The following is a 13,974-nucleotide window of genomic DNA, read 5'->3' on the forward strand; positions in this document are numbered from 1 at the left end:
GGCGGCAATTTTTGATTTTTTTTTTCACTTGCGATTTCAAGAGAAATATTTTTTAATTTAGTTGATAATTATGCGTACGACAAGCAACGAAACAACAAACAAAAAAACATTAAAAAAAAACAACAAAATCATGCACATTTATGTGCAGCTCTCTATGTATATAGATAGATATGTGCTCTCTCTAGATAAATACATATATATAACATATATATATATATATATCTATTTTATATTTTTTTTTATATGTACAACACCCACGACGTCGTTTTCAACTTCGTTGCAAGCTTCAGCTATTTTTACAGTTGCAATATTGTTTCTTTTTTTTTGCTTTGTCGTATTTTTCTTTCTTTATTTTTTTATATGCATTTTTTGAATTGAATATTTATTTTTGTTTGTGGTTTTTTTTGTTGGCGTGAGATAAGTTCGCTTGATCCCCTTTGTTATTTTTTACAGTGTACGCATGGACTTGGACTTCGCTTCGTGCGGCAAGGCAAAAGGCAAGGCAGGGCAAGCAAAAGCAAGCAAAACAAACGCGTCGTCGTCGTCGTCGTCGTCCGTCTTGCTTTCACGTTGATGTTTCCGTTAGTGTTGTTTGTGCGATACTGACTCAATTTGTTGCTCAGCAAAACGTACATTCCCTTAGTTCGTTGTTTGGTCGTTCGGTCGGTTGGTTGGTTGGTTGTTTCGTTGGTTCGTTGGTCGGGCCATGGCAGTGGCAGTCGCAATCGCAATCGTCGGCCGCCGCCGGCGCACAGTGACCACACACTCTCACTTTTCTTTGCTTCGCTTCGCTTCGCTTGCAACACAGTTTTTTCTTTACACAAAGGATCTATCATTCCCATATATATAGTATGAACATGTATGATATGATTCGTAGCGATATATAAACAAAAGTCCATTATAAACAAAAGTCGTGTGTGTTTCAATATAAACTCAGGCAGCATCAGTTTACAACTGAATATATATATACATACTCATATAGTGCACATATAACTCTATCCAATGTTGACAATTTAATTATTGTCATAAAAATTCGCATTTCGATTGAATTCGGATACTGCAATTGGTTTTACTGTAAATATTATTTTTCAAATTACTTGTATATACTCGTATAATGTCTCGTATTATTAACATTTTCACTTATATATAAAAAGCTTTTTTCTGCTGATTATAAATCTTAATAGGATACGTGTACTTTTTAGTACTTAGACTATGTTTACTGATTCTATAATAATCAGCCATAGTTTCCTTTTTGCAAAATGCACAAATTTTGCGAATTCAGAGCCAATATTGTTCCTCCACAGAATTCGATAATTACACTGTTTTAAATTATTTTTTAGATCCACAAATAATTGCTTTTACGAGTAGTTTTTTGAATCATTTGTAGTATTTATGTATGTTATTTTATTTGCGCACTTTTTATTCATTTCATTTCCTTTTTATTATTCCTTAATAACTTGTCCACCGCAAGCAAAAATCAAAATGTAGGTTTTTCTAAGATTATGATTTCTCAACTTCTAAGAATTTATCTCTATCGGAAATTGATAAATTTTTGGCATAATTGCAATCTTCTAAGTAACTAAATAACTAATAATTTAACGCTTATTGCTTGTATTTAGATTGTTTTATCGAAGCTCTTTAAGGAGGAAGCTTAAAGTTTGCAACATATTCTTAAGGATTCATCTTTCTACTTAACAGCATCACAATTCTTACAATTGCCATCAATGGATCATAGTCTAAATCTGTATTACTATGCATGCCGTTTTGGAATTATACATTAAGCCAGACTTTACCTTCCGCTCTTGTACTTTACTATTATTTCGTTAATATGTATATTTTTCTCGCATAGTTGTGATTAAACGAGACACTGTGCCCGGGCAAGTGGGTGGCGAGTAGGTTGTGGGTTACTCCCTCCTCGGCTCTCGCTCCTCGTTCTTTGTTCTTCACTTTGCATTAACTTGCTTGCGCTCACGCCCCCCACGCCAGTCACGCAGGCAGGCTGGCTGGCTGGCAGGCAGGCAAGTCAGTCATTCAGTCAGTCAGCATTTATGCTTCCTTTCTCCTGCTGCTTCTGCTGGCGCTGCTGCCGGCGTTTCTGCTGCTGGTTCTGCTGTTGGTGTTGGTGTTGTGTGCGCGTGGCCAAGTGTGGCGCTAACGGTGGTTGTTGATTGTGCTATGTTTGTTGTTCTCGTTTTTGTTGTTGTTGCTGTTGTTGTTATTGTCGTTGCTGTGCTTGCTCTCGCCATCGTCGTCGTTATTGTAGTTGTTGTTGTTTTTGTTGCTGTAATATTCACATTGTTTTGTATGCGTTTTTGGTTACTACTCCAAGCTACTGGCGGCACGAGTAGAACTTTTTACATATGGACGCATGTCACAAACACACACACACACAGACATTCGTTTATAAAAGCACTTGCATACATGTACATAAGCCACACAAACACACACACATACATACATACATATATAGGTACATAGAAGTATATGCCCTGTTTTTTTTTTTTTGGTTTTTTTTTTGTTACTCGCCTGACTCTAAAATTGTACTTGAGCTCGCTGCAGCTTTAACTTTGTCAAGTTGCCCATTTTACATATATACTATGTATATGTGTATGTACATACTTATGTGCATATGTATATTCTAAAAGTTTTCGGGCTTATGTATGCGTGCATATAAGTTGTAAGTTCTACAAAACCAACTCAATTGGTCCGCGTTAGAGCTTAAATGAGTTTTGAACTGTTTACCCCACAACTTATTTCAATAGGAGTAGGTCTCATTTCGGATGCTGAACTAAAGCTCTATTTTGTTGGCCCTCTTATAAATAGATTATCCACATCTCCTTCTCAGCATGCCCTCCTTCTTCAAAAATGATTTACATAAAGGGGAAATGCTAAACGTTAAGTAATTACTTAGATGTCCTTTTTTTGAGGACTTTCAACGATACTTATGTACTTCTTGGTCTTGATTTGACTGCGTTGTAAAGGTTGATAAAGAATGGCAGATCCTTTTAGTTTAGCAAGAATAGAATTTCAGACAGCTTTTGGTAATTCAGTAAACTGCTTTTAATTCAAATCATTATAAAGGGTTCCATTTTTTCGTTTTGTTGTCACTAATGGAAATAAAGTCCACAATTTATAATATTTAATATGTCTGTATTTTGCACATACAAATATAAGAACTTTCTTTATCAATTCGGGTTGCTTTTAAAAAATAATTTTCTATGCTTTTTAACTGAATGTCATTAAAAAAAATAAACGTGTGAGTTCTGATTATAAATTGTAAATTGATTGAGGTATAAAAATGTTGTTCGTAAACTTTTTATATCACCAATAACACATTTTGTTTTATTAACAAAATCTAAATCGTTACATATTTTAAAAAGTACTAAGCTACATATTTATTCAGTTTGTTTTAATTTATTATTTCTCTCTTGCTCAAGATTTGGAACTTTTCGTTTTTTTTTTTTGTTAATACTTTTTACGTTTTGTATTATGCATTATTTATCGCTTAGTTTTCGGTACATTATTAACATATTACTAAGCCCAAACAAACGAAGAAAAAAGCGCTATCAATTAGACTAACGACTCGATTATTGAGAATGAATGAATGAATATTGAAAGGTGACAGAATTTCGATTTAGCATATGCTGTTAATTTAATAAAATGAGGTCTTATGTAATGAACTATTAGGCAAAGTATAGGTATGATAATCACCCACTTTATTATTTATTTATAAACAGCAAGCTTAACTACTTAAAATATTAAAATAATTTTTTAGGTTACATAAAAATAGTTTAATGTACGGTCTTATAAAGTTACGACGTGGTATGTAAAGTTCTATGTTTTGTATATACTTTCAAGGAAATGTCGAGGGTATATTTAATAATTTAATTGTAAGTTAATTGTATTAATTTAATATTAAGTATTGTTTTTAAATAATTTCGAAAGTTCGAAAGAAATCCTGTATATTCTTTATATCCGGTAATAACAAGGAATATAATCATTTGTTCTAATTATAATGATTTTTCATATTTCTGTTACTTTCGTCAGTACTTTCTCTCTATTCTATAAAAGCTATCCTTTATATTTATCTATGGGGAAATCTCTCACCACTTAATGCTGTGAGTCGGGGCATAGTTTACTGGACTGGCAATTAAATTTTCGCCCACCTTTCTTTTTCTGCTCCCTACTTCATCTAATTAATGCTTTAGTAGAATTAAGTGTTCTCCTCTACTATCTATATTTCTTTAGTTTGTTAAAAATAATAATATTTACTATAGCGAATTTATTTTATTTAAAGAAGTGAATAGATGAATTAATGGAAGATATTGTGGAATTGTAATAGGAAGATATTTCATTAGCATTGCCTGTTAGAGTTCTCGTCGATCTACAACTATTATTACTTGTATTCAGCATATTAATAACAGAAGTTGTTCTATAAAGATCTGAAAAGTGCTTTGTTGCTGACATTTCGAAGTTGAATGATTGCCGTTTTGCTTAATTATTTAATTGCCAAAATCACTGAAACAGTTTTTGCCATATCAAGCATACATATATGTATGTATGTATAGTATGTATGTATTTATGTAGTTTTGATTGGTCTTGGCTTGATTTATTTAATTAATAAAACTTTTTAGAGCCGTCACTTTTCATTTGGTTGTTGCTTTCACATACTTATAATAAATTATAGCCCAGGGGCAAGGGCCTTTCTCTCGATGTTCACTCTATATACTGTCTTCTATGTGTGTGTGTGTGAGCGTCGATGTGTGTGTGTGTGTGTGAGCGTGGTGTGTGTGTATTTGTCAACATATTGATTCGTGTCAGAGGGCTACGTACGGCAAAGTAGCAAAGTGCATGAACCCATGTCGCTACTAGATTGGCTTGCCATCAAAATATTTATGCTCCTTATTTATAAGGAGACAGGTTGGTCTGACAATACCATTTGCTATAAATATATCCTGTTAGCTGCAAGCACCGCACCGACAGGCATGGCATGTTATAGCATATTAAGTCAAGCGACTTGAAAAGCAATCTCATTGTTTAATACCTACACAGCACAAATAGCCCCGAGGTTTAAGTGCTCCGTAAACGCAAGGCGTCGCATTCTATAGCCCCTCGTTTAGTGTACCCAATAATTCAACCATAATTACAGCAACGAGCAACAGCAAAAAAAAAAAGAAAAAGCCAGCAAGTACCACTGCAGAAGCACATGCATAAATATACATACCATTATTTGAGGATATTAACCGAACGACCCAACAAAAAGCAAAAAAAAAGCAAGGAATAGGAAAAAATACGAGTAAGTACGTACCCATCCATACATCCATCCATCCATATACTTGTATAATACATATATCCTAAATTGTTGGGAACTAACACACACACAGCCATGAAATGATAGCATAAATTGTGCCATTTTACTTGGTCCTCGAGTACTATAAGTCCACAATGGTAAGGACGATGGGACCCAACATTTAAGAAACATTTTGGCGGTTACGTATAACCCCCGAAATTGGAGCACATTAATCAAACCAATTAATACAAAAGGTCAACGAAAGCACGAACTACGAAAGGGGAGCAGCAGCGTCCGGCTGGAAATTAATGTAATCAACATTATTAACCCCACTAATTTGGTGGGGCGGGGGGTGTGGCAAGTTGGAAATGGGATGGACCCAAGGCGAAAATTATTAACGAACCAACTTGAATGCCCGCGACAGACGTCAGATAATAATTTATTGATATATTGTACAATATTTAGATATACCTACTACATGCATACATACATACATACATATCGATATGTGTCTGTATTTCCACGAATACACACACACACACACATGCACAGACACGAACACATATGTGTTCATAGGCGCTCTTTCCGAAGGCTTTGCGTTACAAAATCCATTGGCTTAAACGGTTCGTTTGTCACCATAGTTGGGTGGTTATTTCGACACATGTTGGTATGTTATGTCGGTATGTATGTTTTTATTTATGTGTGTTTGTGTACGGATGACCTACAAACTACACACTTAATCGCTTTGACTGGGCGAAAATTTGGACTTTGTTTCCAGACATGTCTTTCTCGTGCCGAAAATTTGACAAAGGAAACGAGAAAGGTAACTGGCGCACGCACATAAAACATTCCAAATTAATTTACACACATTTTCACACATACACACACACACACACACACCCATACACACATACTTACTTACATACATATATATGTGTGTGTGAGTGTACATTTATTTATAAATCATGTCAAAAAAAATAAATAAATAAACTCTAACCATTGAACAAACTAAAACTGCTGCAGTGTGTAGACAATATGTAAACTTTTTTTCGAGATGTCACAAAAATCAAAAAACCTCCCAAGCAACCAATAAAAATTTACTTTAATTCAATGTTATATAATTTAAAATTATCTCTTGTTTCCACTTCAATAAGAACTTATTTATTGATGAGTTCCATTCCGATTCCATATTGAGTGGAAATATAATGTAATTGCAATTAAAAGCATCATACTTTTGGGGTTACATTTTCGGTATTGCTTTTGCAAAACTATTTTGCAATATTCCTACCTATTCAATACCTATCAATACAGGGTTTCCGTTTCCGAAACTACCAGTTTAGCGGAAGCGCTGCTAATCGAAATAGAAGACAATTTCAATAAACAATAGCATACTTTTAGGGTCACTTTTTTAAAACCTAATTACACTGCAATGTGTAGACAAAAAACAATTAGAATCTGGTAGTTAGTTGTAAGTTTTAACTTTAAGCTAGCATTAAATAAATAAATAAATAAAAAAAAAAAAAAAAAAAAATTCTTAAAAAATAACTGTATTTCCTCTTTACCTTATAAAGCAGACTTCTTTGAAGAGTTCCCTTTTCTGAAACCATAGGCTTGGCAACGTTTCCGTATTGAGTCGAAGTAGAATGTAATTTCAATTAAAAAGAGCACACATTTCTAAAAATTTAGAAAGAAATCATAGATAATAAATAATACCAAATGAAATTAAAAATAAATGTATATAAAATTAACGATACTACGCTTGAAGAACACAAATATGGTTACTGCAATTTTCCTGGAACAAATATTTGTTTTATATATTTCTTTAAAGTAGAATTGTTAAAATTAAACTGAGATATATGATAATTGTAAGTGCATACGAATTAATAACTATGAAATAGATTCTCATTCCTTGGCTCTAAAATAAATCACATACGATTTTTTCGTTCATACCCCTAGAAGTTTATGAGGTGCAAAGAAATAAATCACACCAAAAATGATTTCAAAATAACAAATTACAATGAAGATATGGATTACCCCATCTATCTACATATCTACAAATCCACTTACATATACAACCTTTCATTATCTTTCTCATAAAAAAAAAACGGGTTTTATTATATAGCTTTATCAGCTTTGTGATTTAGAGTGGGCTGATGCTAACTATATTATTATGATAACAACCACTTGGATGTCATGTTTTCGTAACAAAAAATATGTTTTCAACAAAGAACGTAGATATTTGGAGATATGAGTTCAAATACATTGAAATAAAAGCGGACGGACAAATGTTTCATACTAAACACTTTTGTACCTACTTATAATGATTTCACTTTTTTAACTTTTACTTCAAAATTACAATATAAAAGTAGATCTTCTATTCATTCATAATTTGACATAAATGGCATTCAGTAGCTGCTAGGGAATTGTTTCAGAATCAAGAAAAATACTGCATATAATAAAGAATCGCTGAAGGGGCGATTTTGTGGACACATTTGACTTAAAATTCAGAAATTGAGTTAAAACCAAAATGTATTCTATATACAAATGAATAAGTATGAATGTATATAGAAAAAAGGCAATCAAAACATGATTGCAAAATATATAATTAAAAATAGAAAACTGTAAAGCTTTGAAGAATGAAAACGCAATACAATCAAAGTGTGGTTATCTTTTCGGTTTTTAATAAACATCTCTTGATAATAATTTACATTTCTTATAGGTAATTTAAATTAGGTTGAAATACACATTAAAATACACACAAAGACAATACAATCAACACTAGTCAAAATTTAGTCAAAAATAGTTCAGTTTTAACATATCAATAAAATATCGCTTAAAATTGTTACACATATTGTAGTTAGTACTGAACATAGAGAATTTCAATGTTAAAAAGGCGTGCTGCATCGCCATCTGTATTCCATATACATATATATAGTAAGTACATAGTAGGAACATACGAAAAACTCCCAAAATAATTTCACATTCATCATCAATCATATGATTAGGAGTGGAAAAAAAATTGTATCTTATATATTTTCAATTTCGATATTAATTTTAGTTAATTTATTCAGTGTACGACATTATGTTAAACGATTCTATTTAGGTGATTCCTTAAATTTAATTAATCTTGCCCATAGTATTTCTTTTGACATCCTTTTCTTGAACATACATACTTACTACCTATAAATACACTGGAGTCATATTTTATATCCAATTTTCGCGATTTTCGAATGTGTCTTTAGTTACATACACAATATACTCTTGATCCTATCGAGATAGTTTTAAAAATACCCGAACATTTTAAACTCGAACTCGGCTTGAGTTCCTTTTTAAGAGTCGAAATTATTCCTTGACTCGAAAGTCTATCTTTCGGCTAACCTTTCAAGTTTATAACTATCTTATAGACAAAATCGAGATTGTTTTTGCCGAAAGCAATGTTTCAAATTATATAGAAGTTGTACTGCATAGAAAAAAAAAACTTATAAGAGCATTAATTTCACACATATAGAGTACATGCATACCTTTTATGTATGTACCACTAATTGGAGGATTAATTTGAGCATAACCACACCTGTATGTATAAGGCATGTGGATATGGTATCTATATAGCATCTACATGGTCCGATTGCGGTGGTTTCGTGTGTGACACGATTTCAAAACAATCCGAGTACTGTACGTATAGTATATAAGTATACAAAAATGTAACAATGCTTTATGAGTTGAAAAATTTGAATTGAAATTTTGGCCATAAAGTCAAGTCACTAGAAGCCATACATAGATATAGATATTTGAATGAATTTTGCACATGCATACTCGTACATTAATTTGAATGTGTAGACTAAAGTACATTGTAGGTTCAGGCATACATACAAGCGCTTGTAAGTATACCCAATTGTGTTTTTCTCATCGTCCAACCCGCATCGTGCCAAACCGTCCGTCCGTCCGACCGACCGCCCGCTTAAACATCCACGACCATTTTTTTATGAATATCCGTATTGCCAACTACCGAACAGAACTCATCAAACGATATTTTACCATCCTCGTCCTTATCGGCAAAACAAATTGTTTTATCGACAATCTGTTGCAATTGTGTATCCTTTAGATTGTTGCCGACCATCATTTTGAGCACCTGGAAGAGCTCGCCATTGGATATATACCCATCATTGTCCATATCGTATATTCGGAAGGCAAACCGCAACTTCGAGAGCTTATCACCACGAACACTGAACTGTGAGACGCCCTGAATGAATTCCTTGAAGTCGACCTCCCCATTGCCATCCGCATCGAAAATATCGATTACCCGCTGCACCAGCGGATTCTGCTGAAGTTCGGGGAGCGACATAAACTCATCTATGCTCAGTGCTCCCGAATTGTCCAGATCCAGTTTGCGAAAACGTTTACCCAAACGACGTATCTCGTCCGCATCAAAATTGGAGCACATGTCCATGGGCAGCGAGGTTTCATTTCCCATTTTGATCCTCTTTTGGCGTTTTAATTTATATGTATATATATGTATGTCTGAAATGCACACAATTAGATAAACCAATCAATCGAAATGCACTTTATTTATTTATTTTTTAAGAACTCAGCCTGCACTTACAAATGCAGTTTCTCCGGGAAAAATCAGCTGGACGACTGCCTAGGCGCTCATTCTGAAAATACATACACAAAAGAAAATTCACACTAACATTCAACACTTTCGCCCATCAGCTCAGTTATATATCGATTTTTCAAAATCATATGGCCGCCCCCCGCAAGCAAGCAACCACACACACCACACACTACGAGTATGTGGGGAGTAAGCCTATCATATCGGTTATGCGGATATCAAGAGAGCTATTTTTACAATTTTTATGTGCCAGATGGGTTAGCAACCAATTGATATGCCGAAGATAACAATTAAACACTACTACCTCAGTTGCCTCGTCAAATGGTACGAATTATATACTCGTAGTATATGTATGTACTGCCCCAAATTTGATGGCAACTTGCGCTCTATGTACTCGCTCGGCTGCAAACACACGACTGAGCTTTTCTCGTCCGACCTCTGAAAAGCACAGGCGCAAGGAGGTCTAACCGGGATGGGAACTCACAGCTGTTGCGCTCAAGAGAATCACATGTTTGCGAATCTGAGAGCAAATCGCTAAAAATTGGGCTCATGTGTGTAAGTAAGGTCCCCATTGTATGCAGATTGTATTCATTGTATTCATTTGGAAAGAGTGCAGTAATTTATATCCAGAAAAATAAATCAGTAACATATTCAAATAATTTTAGATATGAACCTCTATAAATGGAAGAAATTCTGCCTTACAAATTTATTATTTATTATTTTAAATATATATATATATATATATATATATATACGTACATACATGGATTGGTAATTTTTAAAAGGGATTTTCTCCCATCTATCAACATTTTAATTTAAAAATCAGTAATTCCTAAAAATACAAATGGTAATATAATTGTATTCCGATTACTGCCTTACAAGAAAGACGTTTGCAAATTTTTCATTTGGAAAGGGTGCAGTAATTTATATTCAACAAAATAAATCAGTATCTTTAAATAATTTTATATATTTAAAAATTTAAGATATGAACCTCTACAAATCGGGGATTCTTCCTGTTGTTGTTTAAAAACCAAAGATATATTATTGTATTATATTCATACATGAATTGGTAATGTTTAAAAAGTGATTATCTTGTATTCCCAAGATTTGAGGTAATATTATTGCTTTAGAGTGTTTTGCTTATTCCTAAACTTACACAACCCAAAGGTGAAAGTACACATTATTAATGGTTATTTATAATATAACCGAAAATATTGTATTCGGTAAAAAAAAATTAGCAAGCTCAAGTTATTTAACAAAAATTTTGTTGAGTATTTAAGATTTTCTTATTTCACAAAAACTGTTTCTTTGTTCTTTGGTACGCCAATGGAAAGGTGTGCCATCAAACTTTTTTGTTTCCGAACTCGATCCACTTTGTCGGAATTGGTTTGGCAACATTTTCAGATTTTCAGCAAACTCTCGAATGTATTACTATTTCATTTTATTTGGCACTGGCATAGAATTCACTTGAATCAATAATTTGTTAAAAATCTGAACATTTATCAAAATCAATTTCGACGAAATCTGATCGAATTTCAAATCGGATAAGCCCCTATTTAGTTTGAAAAAAAAAATTAATACAAAAAACTTATTTTAAACATTGTTTTCTTACATAAACTCTATAAACAGGAAACAAGTTCAAAAAACGTCTTGAAATCGATTTTTAGCATTCATTTGGGGAACAGTAAGCCCAAGAAAGAACAACATGAATATATATTTGTGACTTAGACTATTGTTACAAAAAACAACGCTTACCTTAATACTAAACAAATTTCGAGGTCGAAATGTAGGTATGAACGAAAGTAAAAGTTTATCTCAGCCGCTTCTTTTTCTCCTCCAGAAAATCTTCTTCGTCAGTGCTTATTTCATAAACATCCCGTGATTTTGGATTAGCACTGTTATTTTTTTGATTCTTGTCACTCGTAATAATTTTCTTATTTTCTGTAAAGGGAAGAGTGAAAATTAGGGCGGAATTCTTTACGCATCGTTAGCAGAGTACAAACTTTGAGCAACACGTTCTAGTTCGTCCTCAGTGTCGCTGCCGGAGTCGCACTGATGAGTGGTGTCCATGTCTTTATTATCATCTAGATCGTAAGCGGCTGTTATACTCGTATTTTTCCCTTCGTCCACATCGTCCAAAACTGCGGCTGGTCTCATTGATTCATCGAGTATTTCTTCATCGCTCTCAGGCTTCCCCAGTTCTGTGGTGTCCAATGCGTAACGACGCCAAGGCAGATACTTTTTAAGTGCATGACACTTTTCGAGCCAGCTGCGCGAAACTATTTTACCTTTACCCTTGACCTGATTGTACTTGGGTGTATTTTTAAAAGCACAACTGAAATGATACAAAGTTAAATGAATAGTCCGAATGTTATATGTATAATGAAAAAGGTCTCCTTACATGAGATGTGTGCAGTCAGCATCCCAATCTGCTTTGTATTTGGCACCCATAGCCAAGGCCTTGGATCTTAAATTCGCGCGATCTGGATTCTATACAAAAGCCAACTCGATTAGCACATTGTTAGGAATATATGTAAGCTTCAATATGGGCCTCACCTGTATGCCACTTATGACTAAGACAACATTACGCAGCAGTTGATTGAAGGGCCGAAATTGAATATCGGCATCGTTGATCCGTGGCTTTTTAGCTGGGGTGCTATTGCCAGCAGTCGGCGAAGATACACGTTTCTGTGAACGTTCCTTGGGAATATGATTGTCAACGACAACTTTCTTTTCTACGACTTTAGACGTAGATGGTGCCGATTGCTTGTCAATGGAGTGTCGTTTTGATTTCTCCTTTTGCTTTTCTTGCTCAATACGCCTACGATTCTTGTCCGCTTCAATGTGCTTGCTCAGGCGCTGCTTTTTTGCATCATCAGCCTCATCATCATCATCGATATTATCACCAAACAATAACGACTCCCGATTCCGATCGAGCACCTTTGCCTCCGACTTTGGTTCAACATTTGGGGATTTTGAAACTGTTAGGGGAGAAGGCCTGGGGTTGCTCAGCCTCCGTAGAGCAGCTGGCTGGGAGGCATCCCTAATAGCGGCTGCCGTGCTGGGACCAGTGTTATTCTCATCACGTGACGCTTTCCAGCGCTGAAAAAGTGACGCCTTACTTTCGGACTCCGAGTCGGGTGACTCTTCGCGTAGCTTAAAGCTTCCAAGTGAGGTTACACCAATGCCCGACTTGTTGGATTGTTGATTTTGCAGTGAATGAAGAAACTTTTCGGGCACCAATGCCTTTGACTTCGATGCATTGGGAGCCACATGTATCTTAATAAAGGACAATCCATACTGAACGTGCTTGTTGAACGGCTGTGTGCAGACGATTTTTACAAGTTTCCATTTTTCTGCCAGCGTTGACGCTATCAGGGCATCGCTACTAAAACATCGCACGCGATTTGTGTTGCTAGAATTTTTACTTTCAATTGGCGTCATAAACGAACTGGACAACAAAATTTCCTAGAAATGGAACATAATTGTAGTATAGGAATGTAAACAAAAGAGGTTTCGCGCACCATAAAATCATCAGAGCCGCAGCCTGATTTGCTGACCAAAACCTCAACGAATGCGGAATGCTCGTTGCCAATATCAATACCGGTAATTTTCTGGGGTTCTCCAAATTCTAAAATAACATAAGCAGACTTTTCGCCAGCCGATTTTGTCTTCCACTTTTTGCCGGCATTCTCCTTCAACAGGTTCTCGGCCACATGAACCTACAATATTTAACGATCAATTAATTGCAGTCTAAAACTGGCAGGTAGTGGATACAACTTACAGGATCTTCGCTACTTATTTCACGAACGGAACTAAACACGGCAATAGGCATTTTTGCCGAATGTTAAAATCCAAATATTTACTACAAACGCGCACAACTAAGACGTCTACTCGTTGATATGGCGATATCGATATTATATCGATATTAAGAAGCGAAACTTGTGTAAGAACCGATATTATATTCAATGCGATATATGCGTCGACTTTTAATACGATATATCGGAATATATTTATTATCACCTCTTAAACAATTTTCCCGCTTTTATCTTTTTCGTGGTTCGCTTTTTCGATG

General features: G+C 34.6%; 2 protein-coding genes across 2 annotated transcripts; both read right to left on the minus strand.

The window, feature by feature from the left end:
- Positions 1–7,949: 7,949 nt before the first annotated feature.
- On the minus strand, positions 7,950–10,308 carry LOC115629665 (calcineurin subunit B type 1). Its single transcript, XM_030526180.1, has 3 exons — positions 10,204–10,308; positions 9,891–9,942; positions 7,950–9,808 (listed from the first exon to the last, which is right to left on the minus strand). Exon 3 carries the CDS (start codon positions 9,759–9,761, stop codon positions 9,249–9,251), a length of 513 nt encoding a protein of 170 aa, XP_030382040.1. The 5' UTR covers positions 9,762–9,808; positions 9,891–9,942; positions 10,204–10,308; the 3' UTR covers positions 7,950–9,248.
- A 1,288-nt stretch (positions 10,309–11,596) lies between these two features.
- Positions 11,597–13,823, minus strand: LOC115629676 (DNA repair protein XRCC1). The gene is made up of 6 exons (XM_030526194.1): positions 13,684–13,823; positions 13,424–13,621; positions 12,456–13,367; positions 12,301–12,389; positions 11,903–12,234; positions 11,597–11,840 (listed from the first exon to the last, which is right to left on the minus strand). The coding sequence occupies exons 1-6, from the start codon at positions 13,732–13,734 to the stop codon at positions 11,710–11,712; spliced, it is 1,713 nt and encodes a 570-aa protein (XP_030382054.1). The 5' UTR covers positions 13,735–13,823; the 3' UTR covers positions 11,597–11,709.
- Between the last annotated feature and the right edge of the window lie 151 nt (positions 13,824–13,974).

Source organism: Scaptodrosophila lebanonensis, unplaced genomic scaffold (assembly GCF_003285725.1).
Source record: "Scaptodrosophila lebanonensis strain 11010-0011.00,11010-0021.00 unplaced genomic scaffold, SlebRS2 tig00000161-arrow-arrow-pilon, whole genome shotgun sequence".
NCBI classification, from domain to species: Eukaryota; Metazoa; Arthropoda; class Insecta; order Diptera; family Drosophilidae; genus Scaptodrosophila; species Scaptodrosophila lebanonensis.